A 25,756-nucleotide genomic window follows, 5' to 3' on the forward strand; every position below is an offset into this window, starting at 1 on the left:
TATGCAAAAAGTCAGCAATATGCAATACATATATATATATATATATATATACACACACACACACATATATGTATATACATATATATGCAATGTTATACAGCTTTAACATGCCCAAACAATTAAAAAAAGTAGTCCAAGCCATTAAGATTACTTTATAAAATCCGGAAGAGCTCAGACCTTGTTCCAATTCTGTCTAGAGAAATCATCCACTAACAGTCATTTCAACAAATAACACAGCACTTCTATTTTCATTCTTCAACCTGACAGTTATGAATGGGCCAAGTTTAAGGAAGTTAAGTATCAGCTTTTTAGCTAATGTTGGGATTTATCCCCACAAAACTTCACAAGAACATGTTGATAAGACATTCTGTAGCCTACAATCAATAGTTCTACTAAAACAGAATACAGATCCAAAGTGAAATAGAACTTTTTCTAATTCAGAACAGAAGCAAAAGCTACCTCTAAAATCCTCAATGCTATAGCACAGTATTAAAATACAAACTTCATTCTCAAATTGAAGACAGCAATAGACACATCCAGGGTTTACATACTCCCTATATCCCCAGAGAGCCAATCCAACATTTACCTCAGATTTCATTTGCATCTATTAAAAAGAACAAAAAGGCAGTACCCTTCAAAGCTGCCCCAAGCCACTCTAAACATATAGATACTTATCAGACAATAATCCTTAGAGGAAAAAAATTCTCCCTTCCTCTCTTCAAGAATCTTCAACATTGATATACTTCCATTAAAGAGGCTATTGAAACTACTAGAAGGCTCTCTGACACCTGAAGAACTCTGAGGCACTCTGAAGAAATACAGCTATAAGCAACAAGTTTATTTTGTGTCACAGTACGCTCTTTCAGGAAACACTGCTGCAGCCAGTCTCGAGGTTCAAGGTCTGGGCTTGCAGAAAAAAAAAAAAACAAAAAAACCCCACACAGACAGATGCATATTGCTACGCAAAAGCAAAAGAAAACCCAATTCAGAAACACTGATCATGTGAATCTAGATTGTCTGGGTTGGGCAATAACACATAACATGATGACAATCAGCCACTTAAGTGAAACGTGCTCTTTAGAAGCATCACTTCAAATGATGTTGGCTTCAAATGATTTCAAAAGCCAAAAAAAAATAAAGTTTTCCTTAAGTAGTGTTTTAAAGTTTTAATATTAAAGTGCCAAAACCACTTGATATTTTCCAAATAATACTTACTTCATTTCCATGTTTCTGCAGAAATTCTATTTCCTGTTGCGTGAAAGTAGTCATTGAAATTGACTTCACTCTGTGGGGTGGATTCAAGCCCCGTCTAAAAGAAGAAGCAAGAAGTACTTAGTCAATATTCAGGAAACCTGTCATCATACAATCACTTTTACCATCACAACCAGAAGTCAGTTTTAAACTCAGAAGCCATCTCTGTAAAACGCACTCATTTTGGTATTGCCATACAACTTAAGGCTGTGTAAACTCATCCCAAAATAACAATCAGCATGCAAAGTCAAATAACTGAGCTTTAGGGGAGACCAATGCTTATAACAGCACATGCAAACTCACTCTGACCCTTTCTATGCAAATTTATGAAAATATAATTATAGACTTTTTTTTTTTAAATCTTAAACTGCTTCCCCAAACTTGTTCACCCTTGCCTCTACACCTCATCTCTCAATCTTGGGCCCCTCTGTCATAGTTTTCCTTCCCTCCCACTCCTCCCTCACTTCAACCTATTCCTACTACTTCTACCCTATGGCTAGTTTTCTTCAGGCTAAACTCCCCAGGCTCAGATTCTTTTTCTCTTTCTTGAACCTGTATTTCCTGTTTCCTCCCAGCATCTTTTTCTAGTTTACTTTTTGCCCCTCCATCCACAGGTCTGTCCTCCTCCTCCTGAACACTACACAAGTAAGAGCGACAAAAGCAAAAAGACGACGTTTTTATTGTGCTCTCAAATGAGAAATACCGTTAGTAATGCAATAGCTCAAAACTTCAGCAGCTCTGCCTTAAGCAAACATTGGCACCATTCTCACATCCACGCCAGACTGCTGCAGCAGAGCTAACAGAAACTCAAGTCACTTGTGCTGCCAAAGCCTGACATTGTCAAACCCAGTTCAGTCAAAACCTGCAAGCGTAGAGAAAAACCCTGCTGAGCAACAGTGCCAGTATAAGAAAAAGCTTGCTTTCTTTTCAAGCTTTTTCTTTAAATACATGCTAACTACTGCTTTTGCCCACAAATACAATTAAACACAAGCCGTGTTTTGCTCAATGGAAACAAGAATATTACATCCCACATATGCCAAACAGCGGAAACACTAACTGAGGCAATACAGTGGGGTTAGTTTAACACTCAAGTTAATCAGGCCTCGTAAAAAAAAAAAAAAAAAAAAATCTATACATTAACTATGAGATACCAAAGAACACAAAATTCTGTGGTTATGCATGAGAATAAAGTTTCCAGAAAGGAAGTTGGGGGAAACTTTGCAAGGATGTAACACGGGGCTAACAAATCAACGGATAAGAGTTAGTTTTATTGCTTATATTTGTTACTTCACTTTAGTTATACATTTGGTTCAGATTGCTTTTAGGAATTAAAAAAAAAAAAAACAACAAAAAAGTCACTGACATCCAATGTAAGAATACTACTAGTTTTCTTTAAATTCCATGATTATTCCAAGAACATTAACTATAAATTGTTATCCATCAAAACAGCATACAACAAAAATCTGATGTTCCAAATATTAACACTTTATAATCAACTTTTAAAGAAAATCTTTAGCACTTTAAGTATAATGGAAAAAAAAAACCAAACTGTTGTGCATTTAGCTTGCAAATTCACCTTGATATCTAAACTCACACTGTACATGTAAGACAACTCTGATGCTGTGTTAAAAAAATTTCCACATTTTTAGTTAAAAGTTGGATACTTATTAGAACACTAAGCAGTAACATTTTTAGCCTAAGTTTCATTAAAAAACAGATTTAAGACACTCAGTGTTTGGAACACTTAGATAAAAATAAACAATTAATTGTATTTTGACAAGAAATGCAATGAACTTACAGTACCTTAAAAACAGAAGTCATACACAAACCTATTGGCATAAGAGAATTAATTTTACACATTGCTATTTGCTTAAGCAAATTTTTCTAACCTGAGCATCTAAAATTAGACTCCATGGTTCAGCACCTCGACAAGAAGGCAGAAGAAGTTTTATTAAGGTTAGTGAGAGAGGTTTCAAGATAGCTTACTCAACTCAACCATCAGCAAATTAATTTATTGTCTCAAACTGTTTAAATTCCATGGTAAGTTGAAATTAACAATTTAACATCTTTCATCTAGTCATAAATCACATCCACACCTACATCACAAATAAACATCACTTATTAAAATACTGTATTATTATCTCAGATTTTTTGAAGTAAATAATCATTTTAAGATAAAGAACTTGAAAAAAAAATCTGTAAGTTCTATGCAGTTAAAATTCATTGTTTCAGAGCTGGTGCTAGTATTACATTTGGTTATTTGGGTTTTGTTTGTTTTGTTTTTAAACACCTTCTTGGTCTGTGCATGAGTAATGACATTTCACTAAGCAATACTGTAGAACTGCATATTCAGTGACAGCATAGAAAAAGCTGGCATCCACCTGGCATTTTGCATAAATAGCCTCCACCAAATATTATATGACAATCACTGTCCCTTGCTTTTACAGTAAGTATAAAAGTGGTTGTCTACCTTAGTCTGTTCAATTTACTCTCCTATGAATTAAGAAAGACACACAGTTAGATGTTGTAAACTATTTAATTACTATTTTAAAAGCTATGGTTATTCACTACCACATTCACATGTTTTTCTGCACAGATAGTATATCCAAACTTTCACACTATCTTCTCCTGGAAATGAGTTTTTACAATAAGTATAGTTTAAGTGCTATATTGTACCTGTGTTTGCAATTTAAAGGCACTGCACATGTTATTTAAGCAGTACCTACTCTACACTGATCTACTAGGGCTCTTCAAAGCATTTACATCAGCAAACATCTTCAGTTCTGTTAAGCAGTGATATTAACTGTACATGAAGCATAGACTAGATTTTGTTTAGCCTAACTAGAGACTTCCTACATGCCTCCCTCTCCAGTGATGACTGCTCTAGAGCTTTAAGGTTCAGGTTATAAAGTTCGCCGATTTGCACACTATATCCATGATATGGGATAAGATGAATTCTCATTTCTTTTACACCCTCCTGCTAAAGGAGGAAGACGTGCCCCACTCCTAAAGGTCAAATCACCACACAGAAGTGTCAGATGTTTTCCATGATGAAAGAGAGCATGTCACCACATTGGTGGTCCAGGAAGACTGGAAATCCTGAACATAACTTTAATAGCCATAAACACAAAGTTAACTATCAAGCTCCAGTACTACACATACAAGCAATTTTAATGTTTATTTAACATGGCAAGGGGCTGGGGGAAGCCTATGAAAAACCTCCTCTTATGCTAAAGCAGTGTAAGAAGTCAGACTGGAACAAGGAACTCAAGGTAAGAGGCTGCATTATACAGCATACAAATACAATCCAAAACATACACATCATGTTCCTTAGATAAATGACTTTGATTCTACCATTAGAACAGCTAAAGCCCTGGTTTTTTTTCATGACTTCTAACTAGCATGAGCCACTTTCAATAACATTGTACCCATAAACTAACCAGAATCTCCCTAAAACAGAGTAGCTATCGGATTTATAAAGCAGAACTCAAGAACCAAGCCCAAGTACTAAAGCTACTCTTACTTCAAAACCGTAAGGTGTTTTATACCCTTCCTACCTACAGAGATTACTTGATGACCCAAATGATTCACAAATAACTCATGTACATATGTGGGAAGCTTACTGGTAGACAGCCAAGTACAATTATCCCTTCTGAGGAATTAACAAACCTCCTTTTCCATAGGAAAAATGTATCTACCACTTACTTTGTTTCTTTCCATGTACTTGACAAGTGTTTCGCACAGTTCTAATGCTTTACAGTATTCCCTATTTAACAGGAGACAAAACGGATTATAGTCCCTTAGTCCAAATAATGCCTAAATTTAAATTGACCCTGAACAAATATTTGCAACCTGCACCCATGCAGTGGTACCAGTTACTCCTTTCTCTACTACAGAGTTCTTGAGGAAGACAGCAACCAAACACTAACTCAGCACTTCATCCAGATCATGGCTATCTCCTAAGAGGCCCTTGGGAAAATGACCGAGTAAGACTCTTCCGCCATCTGCACTCACCCGGCACACCATAGCTAGAACATCCCACACATAGATCCCACTCATCACTGCCGACTTCTTCATGCTCAGCAATGGTTATTTCTGTGGAATAGCCCTGTGACCGGAACTTCCAGCTATGAGACTATCCTCCACTGACCCTCCATTGAATCAGTCCAAGCTTCTAGTGACACAGCCTATCACAGGGGCAGCCACAGAGAACACGAGCAGAACATGAGATCTCTGTTCTTCAGAGAGCATTGTTAAAACTGGTGCTCTCGCAAACAAAGGAAGCTTTAAGGCCGCTGACACAAGATTCTGAAGTCTGGCAATTGAAACATTAAACATTCAGAACACTGTCAACGAGCACTGAACATTTGTTACTAACATAATTTAGTAGCAAATTATGGTTGAACTTGTGATTGTTGGCAGAGCAGCCATTCCTGCATTCATCTCAAACAAATGTCAGCAAAGTCGTCTGCAAAGGCCAGGGCTGGGAGGGGAAAGAAGTTTAGAGCGGGCTCTGCTGGAACAACTGCTGGTCACCTCCGTGGGAGGAACAGTGGGCAGACGGCTACCCAACACCGCTAATGTCCCCCTGTATCAGATTCTAACGTGATCTCAAGTCTAAGCCAGCAAAATCTGATCCCCTAAGAAGCAGGAAGTTAATGAGGCAAGTCAAATGCCAAACCATCATAGAGCACACGACATCCCCAGGTGTCTGGAAAACAACCCTTAGAAAACCCAGTGTCACAGCATTTGTTATGATTTCTATGCTGTTAGTATCAAAAGAGAATATAAGCAGTACTGGCCATTCCTGATACTTGTAGACCTCCCTGGAGACCCTCCACCATCTCACAAGCTCATTTATTTTTAACAACAAAAGGCTCACACACACACTTAGAAGCACAGTCAAGGTTAATTTAACTTTTTTCTTAAAAAAAACAAACGTCCTTTACGAACTGCATAGTATTCTCTGCAGTACAGATATTTCCTTTGCTCTCCAGCCATGACACCGAAAACGAGAAAGAGTAATATAGGAAATACCCTTAAAAATATATATATACACACATACATATAACACACAGAGCCATTTTCCAAACATGTTCCAAAGGAGAAAAAGGACTGGAAAGTCATGCCAACACAGCCAGAATTACCTTCACTCTAACACTGTTTATTTAGACCATTTTAATTTCTGCAAAACTCTTTCTAGGGAATGGGGCAATAATTCACCACCACTGCACAAATATTTATTTTTTAGTTTGTTACTAGCATCTGCCATCAAGTACTCCAATCTGGCTGATACAGAAGTCCCTCACCCAGGAAAATTTTAAATTTAAAATTTCAACTAAGAATATTATAAGCAGCCAAAAGAAGGCCACATGATCCAATAATTGTAAAAAATAGTATAAAAGGGCTTTAGCATTCCCCACAGTTCTAAACATTCTTTGTTGCTCCTTCCTGACACAAGCCAGAAGTGCAAACATCTGAAGAAGAGACTTCCTCAGTAAGCTGGGAGGGAGTAAAGAGGGTGGCAGTGAAGGAAAGGGTAGGAGGAGTCTCCTAATTATCACATCAGCAGATATTAAAAAAAAAGTCAAGATTAAATAAAAAATTTCCATAGTACAAAACTTGTGGAAGTGGACTCTTAGTCAAACAGGAATATTTTCCATTCGATAACTCTAAACCACGTTAATTTTATGAAAGTTAGGAGCAGGCTGACCAGGAATGGTACAGAAGTGCTTGAAAGCAAAGATATGCACAGACATCTGAGAAGCCAGGCAAAGAGGCATTTGATAGGACAAAGGGAAGGATGTCACTGTCAGCAGGACACATGGTAGCACCCAGAAACACAACAGACATCGCTACCAACATAATTCTTTGAACCAAAGGACTTCTGTCAAACCAAAAGCATCTCTCTGCCAACGTTTCCCGAGATGCGGTTTTGCTATAATAAAGAGAAGTCTTCTGGTTTTGTATTACCATAATACTCGACCCAAGAAGACTGCTCCTCTACAGCATCTCCTCCCACTCTCAGGGAGGAAAGGATTATGTGTATATTTCTACATATTCTATATTCTTGTCCAACATGAAAAAGCTGAATTAGGCACAGCTTGTGTGATGCTAGGGTGCTTTTTTTCTGCATGAAGAGAATTTAAACACAGGGAACAAGCTGAGGTATTTTACGAGGAAGCCACCATCCACACCACTATCCATGAACTCTCTCCTGCATGCACCATTTTGCACAGCTAAACTTTTGCTCTGGTAAATCCAATATGATGAGAAAACTTAAAACACAGGTATTACAGAAAAGGAGCTCCTCTACATTATTCATGCTTTTAACTTCCCAAGACTCACCTTCAACATTAAAGTCAGAAACAGATCTTTTTAGCAAAGTCACTAGTTCTCCCATCATTTTTAGCAGTACTTGAACAAGCTACATATGCTATTTTTGGAAATAGTTAAGAAAATGGTAGTCTTTTTAAAACTAAATCTAGTAATAAATAGCATCACTCTTTCTACACATAGAATCATTAGTGGAAATTAATGATGGATCCAGAACGAAGGTTTTGGGTTTGAACAGACTGTCCTTGCCAGGACAATAAATAAACACTTCAGAAAACTCGCAAAAAAAAACAAGTTAGACTTCAGATTTAAAAAGTTTAGGATTAACTGTATCTAGAACAACATGCCTGTCTAAGATGGTTAGTGACCACTTTTAATTAATTGAGCAACCTTTCTGAAGGAGACTTGTTAATGTACTAGTATTTTAATCTTGCATTGGGCACTACACACTTGAAAAAACTGGTCTACTCAACTCCAAGAATGCTTCCTGTACCAGATTAGAAAAACTAATTAAAACAAGAAGCAATGAAAGTCATTCACATAGCATACAAACAAGATGAAGTAACAAGATTACTAAAGCCTTACAGTAAAGCAAGTATTATGAGGTAGAACGCAAGCAGCCATTAAGCACTACAGAAGCATCAGTACTTTTACACTTAGTTGCCATTATGTGGTTTCTTCCCAAGTCATTTCCCTCCACTGTGGAATTCTACAGTGAAAAGCATTTGGAAATAAACAAGTTGTATGAAGGACTATTCTGATAGAAGCGTTAAAAATAACAGTTTCTAGTTATGAAACAGACATGACCTATCTCTACACTAAGTCTCATCACTAACAAAAATATCCCACTGGCTAGGTTCTAAGGTGTTAACCAACACATATGATCTCGCACACACAATTTATGAAAGCATTTCCAAGTCAACATGAAAGAATGAGCCCAAATTTATTTCAGAAGAAAGCTTTAAGTCCTCTTAACAGTCCTTTTCTCCAGCTTTACGTGTAGGTGTTACTAGCTGTAACAACTAAAAATGTTGTTTGTGGTTTCTTTTTTATAGCAACACAAAAACACTGCATATTTAGAATGAAAGAGCTATTTGCATTTTATTAGAATACTGTTAACAACTGTTCTTCAGAAAAAGTCTTCCTCCTTTAAGCACGTCAACATCCAAATGATGGCCAACTTAACTGCAAGTGACAGCTGTCCCCTGCTTACTAGCGGTTTCACTGCATGCACATCCTTTTGGTTATTGTAAACTGGTCTATGGACTTTAGTAGTCCATACCTCCCAGCCAACAGATAAAAGGAACAAATCCTACTGATTCTATGCTAAACATCTCAGCAGCACTCATGATATATTTGCTTATTAAGGTCAAGAAGACTGAAAAATAAAGGAAAATATTCTCATGGAGCAGTTTTATCCTGCTGTCAGTTTAACCAGCAAGAACATGTGCAACCATTAAATAAGCTCTGTGCAGTAGCTTAAAATAGTTTCACATGCCAGCACAAATAACAGTTTGCTAACAGAGCAAACAATAGCCAGAGCTGGCTGATTAAGGAGCATGTATATGTCAAAACCTAGAGTCTCTTTTCAGTTCCACAACCTGAATGTATTTCTTGTATTTGCATTAAGCCTCTTCAAAAGTTGACACAAAGAAGAAGTAAAAAAAAACCAAACCCAAGATTAATTAGCTGTCTAGTAGTATAAAGGCAGCTTGTTCCATGTAAATTCAGCACACAACTAACATGTTTGCTTTGGTTTGTATCTCAATATAATCACCAACTTTGTTCTAAAACACAAGATCTTACTTGGAAGGCCTGTGTGGGGTACTTACTCCTTCTTAGTAAGGGGACAGAAATTCCTTCAGACTCCTGAATGCCTTTTATGAACTCAAACCCTTACAAACACAAATCGGTATCCTTTGACATACTATTATTATGTACTTTGGCCACTCTCTGATTCTGCTCCATTCCATAAGCACAATGCCACAGAAACACAAAGAAGCAAACAGATCTAGCGACAGTAACACTGAAGACAGCAGGGTTTTTTCCCCAAATTATGTCTATGTAACTGAAATTCAGAAGTGACTGATCTCAACTCTTAGTTTCATACACACTATCACAGAGGAGGAAGGGTGGAAAAGGGAGGAGGAGTAGGGGGGAGGCCCATGCAGGAATGAGGAACAGGAAAAATGCAATCCACTTCATCAGAGCCAATCCCTTTCTAACGTTTATATATATAGTTTGTAGGAAGTAACAGCTATAAGAAAAAACCTTCTGCGACTTTTCTGATCAACTATATTAAACTATTAAGACTAGAGTTTATCCTCTAAGCTAGAGAGTTGTCTTACAAACTACTATCAAGCATAATTTGCTACACAAAAGGCTAGGCTAGTCATTTAACTTAATGCTGAAAAAAGATTTTTTTAAACGTTCACCTCGGTATTCACGACAGGGTTAGTCTCCCCACGCCTTCAAGGCTGTCAAGAAAGCCAACTCTTCAGCCACGTGCCCCCTTGCCTTTCCAAAAGCATTCTCCAAACGCTAGTTTAATTAACTACACCTTCAATGATTTCCAGGGGGGTGGCGGTGCCCCCCCTTCACGTGCGTGCCGTAGGCAAAGGCGGGCACTCCCTACGTGCAGGAAAACACCTCCCCAGGAGCAGCTGCAGGACGAACTCCGGGCTGTGCTGCCCGCCGGCCGCGGAGGCTGCCGTGCTCCCCAGCCCCGCACACACACACAGCCGGCTGGCAACCGCCGTCTCTCGGGCCGCGGGCTCCGACGGGGATGTTTTAGAGAACACCCCCGGGAAAGCCTCCCGACTGCCTTCCTCCCCCTCCCCGGGAAAGGCCCCCGCCCGCTCCCCTCCGACGTGGCTGACCCAGCAGCCCGGCGCTGCCCTGCGGCCGGGAGGAAGGGCAAACCCGAGGGCGAAACGGGCGGCGCAGCCAAGCCAAAGGCGCGGCGCTACCCGCCGCGTAGCGGCTCGCTGCGCCGCCGCCGCCGCAGCACACGCGTCCGGCCGAGCCCAGAGGCCGGCCAGGGCCGGAGGTCAACCCACCGGAACCGGGGCCGCCCTCCCCCGCCCGGGCCGGCTGGAGGGACGGAGCCGAAAGCCCCCCCCCGCCCGCACTCACAGGATGCCGGAGCAGGAGGTGCACACGAAGCTGCCCACCGTCATGTCGGTGTAGGTGGGGCCGCGCTGGTCGCAGTCGAAGCACTTGCGGTTGGGCGGGAGGCTGCTCATCTCCCGCAGCAGCTTCAGGTGCTTCTCCTCCTGCTTCCGCTTGGCGCTCGCGGCCATGGCCCCGCCGGCGAGGGGACGGCCCGGCACGGCGCCGGGCCCCGCTCACACCCCGACGGCGGCGACGCTCCGGGGCCCGGCCGGCGGGAGAGGGGGCCGGGGGGGAAGGAAGGGGAGGAAGGGGCGGGGAGGGCAACCGGCGCCCGCCGATGAGCCGGGGCGGGAGGGCAGTCGCCGCTCACGCCGGCCGGCGGCGCCGCGAGAGGGGGCGGGCCGAGAGCCGCGGCGCGCAGGAGGCCGGCGGCGACGCCAGGCCCGGGGCGGCTGAATGACGAGGCCAGGCGGAACCTGCGCGACACCTTTATGAGACCAGAGAAGGAGATGGCGGCGGCGGAGCCGAACGTGCTCGCTGGCGGCAGCGCCCCCTCTCGCGCGGGAGGACGCACTCCCCTCCCGCCGCGACCCCGGCCCGGGGGAGGTGCCGCCGCCGGGGCCGCGTCACCCGGCGTGACCCGGCGGGGCGTGGGGCTTGCTCCGAGGAGCGGGGAGAGATGCGACCGCGGGGGCGGCAGTCCTGGGGAGAATCCTGATGGAAACGTCTCAACAAAACGTACGGTTCGCCTTTTCTCGGGGCGGAGGCGTCGCCCCCTCCCCGCGATGTGCTGTGGAGCCGCTGTTCCCCGACGCCCTCGAGGGCGCCCTTTACCCGCCCCCCCGGGTGAGCGCGGGGCTGCGGTCGCTGGGCCCCGCACGCCCCTCAGCCCCGCGCGGTCCGGGCGGGCTCAGGGCGGCTGTCAGGGAGCCTCTTCCATGACACGGCAAGCGCCGAGCTCGCCCCCCGCCCCAGCGCTCCCTGTGGCCCGCTGAACTGCCCTCGTCTCCCCGAGGTCTGGAAGTTCAGTCACGGGGGCTGGTGAGAGCAGAGGCTGAGGCGAAGGTGGCCTCGTAGGAGGCACAGCAGAGCCTCGCCAGGCCCCCCGGGCTGGAAGCGTTTTCCAGAGAGGGCTGCCAGGGGGTCTGGGCCTGCTGAGAGTGGCTCCCAGGGTCGGGCTGGTGGCTGTGGTGCTTCACAAGGGCTCTGTGAGGGTTGTCAGGGCGATTTTCACAAGGCAGCGGGATTTGTGAGGAGAACATTGTTTGGGGGCTCTTGTCTTTTTAGTTACGGAGATGAAAAGTGCACAGTTTCTCCTTGGGAATTTGGCTGTCGGTGCCCGACTGGACGCTTTCCTCATCAAAGAACGAAAACAGAGCCAGCAGTCACGTATATCTGCTGATATCCTTGAGGAACCCTTGGCTCTGGCTTGAACTCAAATCTGCTGCTGATCTACAAAATACACGTTTGTTCCTTACAAAGATGCCTAAAGGAATATTTTTCAACAGCACAAAATACTTTTAAAGAAAAAAAAATTCAATGTACTTTATAATTTGGTGATTTAATTTGCAAAGCTGCCTAGCAACACTACGTACGATTAAAATCTTTTAAGGTGTAACGATTCCCAATGCTGTGTATTTAGGGTCAAGTTCTGCACCGCTGACGTCAGTACATTTGTTAGCACTAGCTTGTCTAGGAGCAAGATCTGATCCGCTGTGTTTTCCTCACAGTTTTAGTTAAAAAACCCCTAGAACTAGATATTCAGGATCAGTGGTTTGGCATTCCTCCTCTGATTCCTCTGGATGTGCTGATTTACATGAGCTGATCAACCAGTCCTCAGTTTTAAACCCAGAGTATAATGCGCCGATCTCAAATTTTTCTAATGTGGATGGCAGGAGCTGTTCATAGTGAAAAATAAACATCACAAAATCGTTAAACAATCACAAATGCTTAAACAGCATTCTTAAAAGTAAACATGAAATATTTCCAGCCTTATAAGCACCAAAGTCTCAGTGTTTCCTCTAATTTTTCACTTCTCTCTAAAATGCTGATATTCTTGTTTTTCAGAAGATTGCCATTTTTTTCCCTTGTACAAAACATGCTAACACTGGAGATTTGGCAATGACCTAAAAGGCCTAAAGTAGATGACCTAAATTCGGGGGCGGGGGGGAGTTTAAAGGTTAAAAACCAAGTTTTTTTTCCTGGAAAATACTTTGGGGAGCAATGATTAGCCACACCACCTGCTGTAGCAGAGTTGCTACAGACAGTTGGGTTTTGTTGCAATGAAGAGTCAGAGGTGCTTTGTAACTGGAGCAAGAATGTCCAACTCCAATTGCTTGTGTTGCGAATATACTTACATGAATAGTTGTTAATAAAAAATGTACCATTGCCATTGAAGTTGTCATTGTCATTAAAATGTGGAACTGAGCTCTCAGGGAAAGTCTTAGTACTGTTGAAGTCAATCATGCAGTTCAATAGGAGTCATGGATTTCATATTGCACTAGAGCAGGCTCTAATTTGTTTCATGAAGAAACAGTTCTGACGTGATTCATGGTCAGCACTAACATAGGCTTATGCTAGTAGATATGTGACCTTTATTAATTTGTTTTAGAAATCACTTTTTAAAAATACCAGGCCTCTCCATTCTATATCTTATAAAGCCGATTTACCCCAGGAAACTACATAATGAGACTTCAGAGGGTTGTGAGGATACACCCTTCTGCAAATATCCATAAGTTCTGTGGGACTTGGATTCTTCTAGAGACTCTGAGCGCATCTGCTCCAAATCTTGGGTTCCTACACTTGAGCACCTCCATCTTATGATCTTGTTTCCCACAGGGACCAGTGCTTGAGAAATACGACTACCTATGTGTAAATATATGTTACACTCCTGACATATATAGGTCTGAAAACTGTCTACATTAACCTCCAGCGCTGTTTCACCTCCCGCAAGCAATAATATAACTTGTGCTGCTCTTCCACTCCCTCCTTTTCCATGTTTTGCTGCTCACTGCTAGCATTAATTTCCTCAAAGCAAATGGCTTGTGTTTTCTCTAAATTACTATGGGAAAAAATCCACAAATAACGCACACGAATAAAAACTCTACTCTTCAGCTTTACTCCTTGTTTTTCTTCTTCCTGATATATTTTTCTGTTTCTCTATCCTAGGACCTGAACTTCCTTTCCTACAGCTTCTCTGTCTAAATTTGTTCTTCATTCTCTCCTCGTAACAACCAGACTTTTGTGGTTGGAAATACACTGGCCAGCCGTTTATTCCAAAAAATGGTTAATCTCTGCTGCACCTGCTACAGCTTTTAGCATTAACATTAATTTCTTAACAAGAGGTAAAACAATGATTTCTTATGCTTGCAACATTCCTCTTTACATAAAAAAACAGAACGTAAAAGTTAGCCCAGTCATGGGTAATAATATCTGAAAGACATTGCTGCAGTTAAGCCCTTAAATATGGGCTAATAGGGTATAAATTATAATATTCAAGCACATAATCTAGGGGACTTATTGTCAGGACCAAAAGAAACAAGAGTCTAAGAAGTACATTTGGGAGATGAATAAGACATTCTCCCTTTATCACTAGGAATGAGGTCAATAATATCGGTTTTAAAGCAATTAACCCAGCAGGCTAAGTGACATGAAAATGATCATGCTGAAAGAGTAATGGGCTATTAAATCCATCTTGCTTCACTACTGATGGGCATACAGAATTAATCCTGGGATTAGGGATATTGGATCTGTGGTAAACTGCTACTGCAATATTTATGTATGAAGGGTTTTCTGAAAATGCTAAGAACAAACACAGCAAGTGTATCTGGCAGGAACGTTCGCTGATACGCTCTATCAAAGGTTCAGTCGACTGAGCATAAATTAGTGTGTCTGTTCCTGGCCTTACTTAAGCACTAGCTTTTTGTTAATGAATAGATACATTTTAGTAAGAGATCAAAACAAGAGAAAGTCATAGCGATGTTTATAGAAATCATTATTGATTGTTGACAGTTATTTAAATCTAGAAAAATTAACTGCAGGAAATGGTCAGACAAATATGACTGAATTACAAAATTGTTTTTATTTGAAATGCCATTTCCCTTTGACATTTCCCACCCCCTGCTATGACATTAACATAGTAGAAAAGGTAAAAGATAGATAGCCCTGCCTTTACCCAGAACAGCTGTTCGTAGGAAACAGACCTCACAATAAAGAGACAGGCACAGTCGCATCAGCTTCTTTTTTTGTAATGCACAAGTTAGTGGTCTTTAATTTATTTTTTTGTAAAGTGTCATGTTTTATTAGTGTGACATACACCTGATTCCTTTAGAGTAATGTAGGGTAGGAAGTGATCTTCAGCCACCACAGCAATGGACGTCTGAGATTCAAAGCAGAAGTGCTGGCTCTGAGGATGACATGGAGGAGGTTGAAGGTATGGGGTGAGAGACACAAAAACAAGAGTTAGCGTAAGAGTGGGAAGTATCAAAAGGACCAAAAAACATAGCCAGGAAAAGCAATTTTTCTTCAGACTCCTCCCTCAACACTTTATGACCTACCATATCTTTACTGATATAACAGCTTTTACAGTTTCCAAGTGAGATAGATTGAAGCTGTATAGAGCCAGGTATCAGGCATTAATAGCAAGACACATACTCTCCTTGCTGCAAAGCAAACTAGAATGCTCCTATTAATGTGAGCAAACCAGACAGGTTTTAAGAAGAGGATCATAATGATGCTTTATAAACTGTACCACAAATTGTAAAATGATTGTTTCATGCATCTTTTCAGAGGAACATACCAGAGGAGAGTGGAACCCTTTAAACTGAAAAGGGAGTATATTCATATTCGATCCTATAAACAGCAATAGAAAAATAATGGTAAGCCATATCATATTTTACATTTGCTGGAGCTGCCCTTGGGAACGTTAGCAATACACAAGGGAGCCTATAGCCTATAGGTAGAAGAGAAAGGTTGTGGAACCAATATGAATAAAGCGAGAAGGAAGCAAACAAATGACCTCAGGAGACAGAGCTGAAAGGCAGACCTCGATGGTGGAAAGACAGTTCAACTGTCTAACTTTTGGTTCTAAGTTAGAAGAGGGAGAAACAGAATCTAAATAGTTCTCTAAACCACCAACAATTTCTGTGATATTTGGCAACCAGGAAAAGCTCTCCCAGCTCTCTGAACAGAAACAACTTAATTTTCACATTAAAGTTTATATAACATAACTTATTTCTTGACCTATGAATGAGATTTGTATTTAAAGCCCAGTGTATTTTCAAGTTCAATTCTTCCTTTTCCACTTGATGATGAGCATTTCCTGCTTGTTTTCTGTCAAACTCCTATGGGAATGAAGAGAGGCCTTTGTTCCTCTCCACTAATGAATCTAAATTATTGATAAGTCAGTCTAATTTGTGGAAACTACTATCAGTTAGTGCTGCCTTAGAACTGCCTTAGATTTGGCAAAAAGAATTACAGGTAATTTGACAAGCATCTTCAGTGATGGAAACACAATATTAAAATAGACACGAGAGATAATATTCTCAACCAGTCGTCTTTTATTTGCCCACACTTTACAAAACTCATGTATTCTCCTTCACACTTCCCTAAAATTTTAATTCTTTTGATAAACATCACTTGAAGGCTGATTTGGGGAACACTGGAGTAGAATTAACTGTTCTGAGCAGGCATCCTTCAGTGCTTGTGGTAATCCTGAAACAGTGTTTACAACTGGAATCTACACACAGAAAACAAGTCCAAAACTTTCTAATTCTCTAAGTCAACCTGAATAGATAAAGAATGAAAAAGGTCAAAAAGGGAGGATAAAGCGGGCTGAGTTTAAGATGCCAAGACAAGCCACGAAATACCTATCATGCAGTCCATTGTCTGAAACACTGAGATGGTAAATCAGTGACTCCAATGCAGCAGTGCTAAAATCTTGCCTGATAAACAGAGAGTTCTGTACACTGCAGTGAACAAATCAATGGACATAACAAGCATCAGAGTAACGAAAAATCATGGAAACTTCCATTTGAATTTGAAATGGGATGAAAAAGAACAGTATCTGAGTGTAAAGCAATGAAGATGGACATAAAATACAGAAATTGGGGAAACAGAACTTTCAGATGTCAGACCTTCAAATAGAAGAATAAAGAAAATAAGTGATGTAATGTGAATATGTGAAAATGAAGTTCTTCAGTCACCCTGTTTCTGAAAGAAAATATTTTAGAAGTGGACTACAAAAGGAAACCTGATCCTTCAAATTTAGTGTGATGTTTTTCATTACTGTAATTTTAAAATCTGAGATACTGTCACCAAGATTTTTTCCACGAATCCCTGAGAATTTGTCTTGTCCAAACTGCAGTTCCATTATTCAAGGAGGAGAAGAGAGAAGGGCTGGTAACATGAACAGGTTAAAAGCAAGAGTGCTAACAAGATGCAAAACAAACTAAAAATCCCCCAGAGAATATAGCACAGGCTAATGTAGCCGCAGTGAATAGATATGGATAATCCCTGGTAGCTGCAAATATCCTCTTAAGGGAGGTTTCTGCAGGAGAAGCCTAATCTCAATCCATACATGGGAAAAATACTGCTAAAACTAGTAACATTTTAGCACTTTCTCTAGTGTCATTTAGTTTGGAAGCAAAAGGACGAACCCTTAAATTGTTGTTTAGAGTAATTAATTTAACATGAAAAGTAAATCCCCTGACATTAAGGCCTCTTGTACATTCTGCCATACAGCAAGAGCACCTCAGTTTCTTGCCTTGAACTGACTGCTTTCAACACTGCAAGTCACAGCTGCAGATACGAACAGCTTCAATAAATTAAGATTTCTTTCCAGAATGCATTCTCTGGTTAAGCGGCAATGACAGGCATGTCTTTTTGAGACAACGTGTGTAAATTTCGATTGAGAATGCAATTTTGAAAGTTTTTGCCAATTAGAAAAAGCCTTTCTCAACCAAAAGGCAAAAGAGAGAGGCTCATCAGTACATGACTTAACAAAAATGACTTGACATGACAAAGAAGCTTCTTTCATGACATGACAGGAATATTTAATATTTACTGCTTACATGCTTAAATAAATTAAATCAAAAAAAACCCCCACAACAACACAACAAAACCCAGAAAAAAATTAACAACTAAGGCATTGTGGGCATAGTGTTAGTAAAATTCTACATGCTGTGTTTTGGGAACTGGAAAAGAGTAAATGTTCAGAACATTATTGCAGCCTGACTAGAACAAAACCTTTTTTGGGGCGTTGGTTTTTCAGTTTGGTTTGGGGACAGGGGAGTTAATGGAAGGGAACAAATAAATACTCTGAAACAGTAGAGTGAATGAAAAATTTGGGATAATGTCCACTCACAGGAATTTGAGAAATACAGCCCCCGATGTGTGTGAGATTTTTAAACAAATGAAAAAAACTAAAGTTTCTCTAGAGTGCCATGGATGAGGAAAATTGGCAGGGAAAAAGAACCTGACAGTTAATAAATCATCACAAATACGGAAACAGCAGTATTACAGAAGCTATTAGGTAAGCACATTATTTCTTACAACTTAGGACTTTTAATCAAGTCTCTTGTAATTGTTACAATTTGTGACACTGTTAGTATCATTTCCTTGGAGCTCTAAGTTTACCCCGACTTTCCTATATTAGCAAGATCCACTTTATGAATACATAGGGTTTTTTGCATCCTGCTCCTCTCTGTGTAGGGTCGTTTCAGACCTCTGCACTTTACTACTTAAGGCCAGCTTTCCAATTTTTCAGCTTCAGTGTATTCATAGCCAGCTTATAAATACCGCTCTGATGCCAGGAGTACCCTTCAGCTTATTTTTTCCCTCCCTGCGTGTACCTTTGTGCACACGGATAACTGCCCAACTGAAATGTGGATGCATGCAGACAAGAGATACGGGAGGCGCGTGCCCGGCCGCGCTGATTAGCTACCAGCTGCCGGTCAGGGCTGCGTAGCTGGCTCGAGGTGCAGGGCCCGGACCACAACTTTGGTAATTCAGAGTTAGGATTATGAGTGTAATCATTCAAAAATAAAACAATTTAAGCAATGTAATGATTAACGGAGAAAGGCTGCATAGTAATTAACAAAAAGTTTCCATTGTTACTGATGTAGACATTTGCCAGGGTAAATTCTTGTTTTACACTCCTGCTCTTTCCATCATTGATTGAGATCACCATACAAACCCATCTGTCAAAGGGTTTAATTTTTTCTATTTCATCCTCATTATAAAGAGAGCACTTAACAGTCAATGAGTTTTCAGAGTATTGTCCACAATCTCAGCTTTGCTCTGAAGTATCATGCGTTTGCTTTCCTTGCTAGAGCCTCTTAGCACTGCCAGGCAATGGCCACAATTGCCCTCGCTCCTCTCTACAGCCAGTTTCATCCTCTTGTACAATGAAATCCAAATAACTGTTTGTCAACACAAACCCTTTGGAATGACACAGCCAGTTTCACCCCCTTGTATAACAAAATCAAAATAACTGTTTGTCAACACAAACTCTTTGGAATGACATCTTCGCGTAAAGAGGATGAACTGTTCTCCTTCAAAAATGGAAATTATGTTGAAGTATGAAAAGCATTCATTCAGGTTTCGAAAAGAATCTGGTAAGAGTCAGACCATCCAGCAGTGGATTCTGTCACTAACAGCAAATCCCTTCTGCAACTGGGGGAATTTTTCTCTAGAGGAAAATTTTGAAGCTTATTCCAAATTTTATCACATTTTATTATTATTATCTAGTCCCTGATGTTTTTGGTTACTAGGAAATGATGACTGTAGTACTACAGTAACGAAAAAAAATGTTCAAACTTGTTGGTTTTGAATTGCCTGGGTTTATCTCTCACAAGGTACTGAGATCAACCAAATTCAATCTGATCCATAATCATCTCCTAAACACTTGAACTTACAGCCAAGCTCACAGTAGGCAGTTAAAATAACCAATCAAGAACTGACAAATTCAACAAGAATCTTTCAAAGAAATAAACCATGAAATAAATTACCTACCTCTGAATCCTGGGAACAATCAACGGTTTTGCTACTGGTCTAGATTTCCAAGAACTTCAACAGCCTGCCTGCTGTTCATGCGGCACACGGACTGAATCAAGGAAATTATCACAAACTGCACTTCGACATCATGCCTGAAGTCACAGGTCACTGAGCGTCAGTGCAGACTCCCAGTAGCTGGGAGAAAAATACGCAATGCTGTGGGCCTTGAAGTGGAACTATATGGGTATGTGCATCTAGGGCAAGTTCCTCCTAAAGTAATACAAGCAGCAATAGGAGCAATAATGAATTGCTATGTGGGGATCTGCTAAACACCAATATGAATGTAATCTTTTTTTTCTTTTTTTTCCTCCCCTCAAAGTGCTGTCTCATTGCCTGGCAGATACAGGTTGTTCAACATGTCTTCCTGATTGAAAACGTGCTGAAGTAGCATTGCATGATGTTTGAGATAGAAATGAAATATCTAACATATGTTTCTACTGCAAAAGAAACCTAAAAGGAAAACTCAACTGTACTCTGATATAAACAGGAAACAACAGGTAAATCATTCCAATCTAAACCCATTCGTCCCCTAGTGATGAAAGCCCCATCAAGTTACAAAAAGCTCATTGCCACAGTGGCTACTTGATACAAGAGGTCTGTGTAATGAAATAACCAACCTTCAGGTACACACTTTTAGATAAGGCAACCATTTTTTTTCTGATGGACTGTAAAAACAGTTATTTTGTAAACATTTTCAGTTCCTATCATTTGAAATTAAGAATAATAATTTTCATTAGCATTCAATTAGCACTCAACAAATGAAGCCATTTTCTCTCTGGACTCTTTTCCTCCTTAAACACTCTCTGACGTTGGAATTATTTCTACAAATCATTTGTTTAGGTTATTATCCTAAGCACTGATATTTTTGCCAATAACTTACAGGATAGAGCCGGGCCTCCTAGTGCTTTCTATTGAAATTATCACTAGAGTAGCCAAATTTCTTTGTTGGACCAAGCCAGAACTCTCAGACAGATTATTGCCCTCCGGTGGTGGGAATGCTTCCCCCGGGTTAACCCTCTGCTCTTACAGGACTAATTCTGGAACACTTCCTCAGTTTCATTAGTATTTTCTTAATTATGTAGGGCTGCCTCCGTGAAGAAGATACTCCACAAGAACAGATTGCAGAATGGTATCTTTGAACTCCAATTACTCTCAATTTTTTCTCATAGGTTTAGGTCTAATGTAGGACAGTGCTGCTCCACTAGTGTCCTTCCTCCAGTCCCAAGGAACACCTAATCATTTTTCATTCAGCTAGGCTTAATTATTTGTTTGATCTGGCAATATCCCCTGCATTACCTCAGAGATATTAATCACAAATCTAGATATGTCTCCACAAAACTGTCATCAAAATGTGACAGAGGGTCTATAATCACTTACTATGTACTACGTAAATGGTGGCATTATTCTCTAGAACTGGTCAAATAAGCGAGAGCAGAACATTTTGAAACTTCAGACCTAGAAACTTCAGAAACTGATCTCCCACATCAATAAAATCAAGATTTCTTCTGATAAAGAACACTGGTATAAGAACAAGTAAGAACAACTGGCAATGAATATTTACAGAGGTAAGGCATAATTTTTAATTTTCATATCAGAACAGCTGGAGCAATAGGAGCAAAAGATATAATGCTTCTAAAATGGAGCTCCATCTGCTTAGGAAAAGGCTCATATGAGACAGCTGTGGTGGTGATGGATTGTCATGATGATCCAGGAGGGCCCTGACAGCCGTACAATACCTGCACTGTAGTAGTTCAGATAACATATCTGAACATAAAACTGGACATTCACATAGTCACAAGCATAACCGCCACAGACTGGCAGAAACATTATACTTACCACACAAAACCAGAAAGGGATGACAATGTTTACTTTCTCCCTAGAGCTACCTTCTTCCCCAAGACCAGCCCGTTTTCAGGTGCACCACAAAGAGCTGCATTGCAGCATGCCCCGTCACTTAAAGCATCACCCACAGCCTTCAATGCTCTGATTCTGTCACGCAGACCAATTGTGTTTCCACTATGCAACTCTGCACTATGACAGTGCCTATTTACTGACCAGCTGCTGACCATTTTATTTTCCTCATTTATCAACAATTTCTTAGACAAGCTGAAATGGCAAACACATGGAACTGGTACCATTAGATCAGTGGAATCAATTTGAAAAGATAAAACCAATCTGTCCTTAGATATTTGCTGCTCTACACTAAATGCATCTCTTAATATTAAACTTCAAAGCTCAGACGTAAGAGAAACCAGTTTAGAGCCTGTTTAAAGTTTACCACAGCACTCAGTAAAGCTAAGGACAAGAAAAAGTAGGGCTCTTCTAATGCTTCTGTACTGCATCATCCCTCTCCTTCTACTCTGCAAAAAAAAAAAACAGTGACAAGACATCTTTTGATGTTTTGAATTCTTCATGGCTTTTTATAGCAACATAACACCAGAGCAGCTTATTTAAATTTTTGATTTACCATAAAAAACAAAGAGAGTTTGCTATAAGAAATTTCAATGAAAGCTTTAACTTTTCACCAGCAATTTCAAACTCCAAATTAGCATGGAGATAACTGTGAAGGGATTATATTTTAATCTCCTACCTTTAAGTCACAGCAACAATTAACACAAGAATTATTCCTGGGCTTCTTTTTTTTTTTAAGAGAAAATTACAGTAAAAAAAAAATGGCTCCTGTAACCAGAAGCCGCAGTTGAAAGCAAGGAGATAATACAGAGCGTTCAGTCACATTTCTGAACAGCTCGAGGCACAGGAGCAAAAGCACGTACTGAGAACAGAAGTAACTTAATAAAAGCACATGAAAGCATACTAAGAAGTTTTTCTCCAATTACGTAGCTGGGACCAATACAGTAGAACTTCTCTTACCTTTCTCAAAATAAAATCACTTTTAAAACACTTTCAACAAAAAGACAAAAGATCTAGATGACAGAAACAGAGTAATCCAAGACTATTCACACATTGAGTTTATTTAATGTTTAGAGTAAAACCAAATCTAGACCAAAATCAACAGCAAAACTGCCATTGCTTTTTATTAACAACTAGCGGTCCCTTAGTTTCACAATTCGACCTGTATCTATGTCTAAGCATATGAGCATACTTATGCGAATTAATACAAAGATCAAGAAGGAAAACAAAGCTAAAAAAAGGGTTAGCATGTAGTACTGTACTTCTGTCAAAACGTAGCTGTTACTACACATGACATCATCTTTTAAGTTAGTGCAGAAATATTGTTATTTGTGTTCTGGTTTAAATATTGTTATTTGTGTTCTGGTTTACCAATTATAATTTTCACTTAACAAAAAAATCTTGATTGTGAGATAAGTTTTGAATGAGTTAAAGGAAGGATAAATGCAAATACTGTAACAGAAATATCTGCATCAGATAAGGTTAAAAGGTAGCATATAGAAAACCATAATCCAAGTTGACTCTTGAGATGATGTTAACCTATTCCAAAATTCCATAAATGCTAAAGAACACATCCTTTTCTAAGGGTAAGTAAGTTTACAAATACAATATTCAGAACAATAATCAATGACTTGTTCAATGGGTTGCAAGAATAAACTGTCCTGATTCCTTTCTGTTAGTCAGTAATTGACATGCTGCTTGATCTATTGCCTTCTCTGAAAGATAAATAAAATTCAATTTAAGAAAGGAACAACCACTGGGAGACGTAAACGCACTTGTTCGCAGCACCTGAGTCAGAACCAACACAAGTAGCTTACAAAGTTCTTTTCAGACAACAAAACTATCATGGAATTTCACGAGTTTCTAATAGAAGAAAAGCTGCTGTTTTCACCAGACTTTGTAGATACTGATTTCTGTAAATCTAATTGATCTTTTAAAGCCACTTAGATATTCTTTACGGATACTGATTCGGGGGGGGGGGGGGGGGAAGAAAAAAAAGTTATTAATCTGAAGTATGTAAATAATCCCACTATTACAACGGTAAATCCTTAAATACATGCTTGAGTGCCAGAAATTAAATCACAGATAACGTGTAAAATGCTTTTCTGACCTTTGGAAGCTTGAAAAGAGGACACATTTTCTTATAAAACCTCCTTTTCCACTCACACCTCTATATAAACCCAGTCCTTTCTTTCCATGTCCCCAAACAGTCTTTCCATTTGAGCTCAAAACATTCCATGCGTGCACCACACAATAAATTGTTTTATCTTGCATCACTCGTTTTTTTTCCAGCACACTATTCAGTAATCCACTTCTCCTAGGACTTAGGCCCATATTCCAAACTGTGAAGCCACAGTTAGCACATCTTAAATACTCTTTTATAAACTGCCAGAAAATTGCCTTTTTCTCTCTCTTAAAATACATAAATATGTATATAAAAAATAGTAGGTAGATCAAACTTTGGATGTAAAAAACTCCACCTTGACTACTGTCCTTTTAAAATAGGTAAAGGTAAGAGAAATGCCTCATCTGGAAACTAAAAATAGCATGAGTAATTTCTATCCTCTTTTCAGATTTTGCTATTATTCCCCTGGAATATAGCGACCTTATTGGCTTTGCTTATATAAGTGGTAATAGATTACCTAGCTGGAATTTTTCGCTTAAACAAGCAATTTTATGCATATTTTATGCTAGACTGATCTTTCTGCTCTCCTTTTTATATTCCAGCTTTCACACATGTAATCTTCCACACCAGAATTCTCTCCAGCCACATAAGCTCAAGATGCACGCCACACCAAATACTGAATCGCCACGCGAATCACAGACAACCAGTTCTTTTGCTTGAATACACTAATCAACCCATTTCCATCGAGCAGACCTGGGTCAGAGCTCACTTTCATGCCAGGGGTAGCAGGGAACGTGGCCCCTGCGCTGCACCATAGACCTGCTCAGCAGCCACAACTGCAGCCCAGGACCTTTCCCTGCCAAGTGTCCTTCACATAAATCCATCTTGGGGGCCAAAGGCTGTGGACACGTGTTGTTAGGGACAGCAACATCAAACCTGTCTGAATGGCCCCCTGCGTATTTTTGTTTTCCCCCATCAGTGAAGGCACATTTACCTGTTGTCTTTTTTTACAACGAGTGTTCCCAATGGGAAAAGGCAGGAAACACTTCTTTAACCACTGATCTACATCCAGCTTCTTCCTTTGAGGGCAGAGTCCCAGTTTGTAATAGACTCTCACTCAATTTTAAAGGCAATGATTCCAAAAAGAGTCAGAGTCCTCGTGCATCTGTTGTCTAATGGTACACATACCGACGACACATTCTATGACATTTAATAGGAACATCACGCAGGTTATTCCTAAGTGACTTTCCATGTACGTGGAGTTACATTAGAACACTACAGATGGTGCAAACAAAACAAACACTGATTTCACTGAATCCAATACTTCAGTCATGTAAGCGCTTAAATTAAGTGGCCAAAAGACAGGAGAAAAATGAAGTACCTGGACTAAAAAGGAAAAGTACCAAAAAGAGAAAAAAAGAAAAAAGAAAGCTGTAGCATATCTAATAGCCTAGCATTAAACAATGTTCTCCAATTTCTCTGAGTTCAGGCCTTCATGATCCTTATTTTCATTTTTACAAATTTTAAAATTAAAAATACGCCCTCTTTCAGAGCATGCTCCAACAACAGAAACCAATGTGTATAGCAAATAAAATCTGTATGCAAGCAGTGGGACCTCAAAAGTGCCATTTGCACCTTTTTTTTTTTTTTAATTGGATCACCAACAGTGTCAGTATCATGAACATCACATTTCATGTTTTCACAAGGTCAAGGACAAATTAATCCAGATGCAGTCCAAAGACCGATGTTGCATATGTAGTTCAACCCATCTTATTAACAATACCCTCAAACAATCCCCAAGGAAGCATTCATGAAACCTTTTTCTGTACAGGAAGATTCTGTCACACATTATTAAACATCATTAAGAACGGTCTCCTGTGACGCATGGAAAATCTCAGCCAAAAAGCAAAAATTCAGAAAAAGGATACTTCTGTTACGTTTAGGAAAATGAGCAAATACTAAACA

The 25,756-nt window shown here is 40.1% G+C and overlaps 1 protein-coding gene across 11 annotated transcripts in view; it reads right to left on the reverse strand.

Annotated features, from left to right (window-relative positions):
* Positions 1 to 11,091, reverse strand: part of AGFG1 (ArfGAP with FG repeats 1) — a 37,881-nt gene extending 26,790 nt beyond the window's left edge. For 4 of the 11 annotated variants that reach the window (XM_068406549.1, XM_068406546.1, XM_068406543.1 and 1 more), the window contains exons 1-2: positions 10,723 to 11,091; positions 1,216 to 1,309 (exon numbers count right to left, since the gene is read on the reverse strand). In XM_068406549.1, the coding sequence (XP_068262650.1) occupies positions 1,216 to 1,309; positions 10,723 to 10,889 (261 nt within the window). In that variant the 5' untranslated portion in view covers positions 10,890 to 11,091. The other 7 variants (XM_068406550.1, XM_068406545.1, XM_068406547.1 and 4 more) reach the window with 5 other exon arrangements.
* Positions 11,092 to 25,756: the final 14,665 nt, after the last annotated feature.

Source organism: Nyctibius grandis, chromosome 8 (genome assembly GCF_013368605.1).
Source record: "Nyctibius grandis isolate bNycGra1 chromosome 8, bNycGra1.pri, whole genome shotgun sequence".
NCBI lineage: Eukaryota > Metazoa > Chordata > Aves > Nyctibiiformes > Nyctibiidae > Nyctibius > Nyctibius grandis.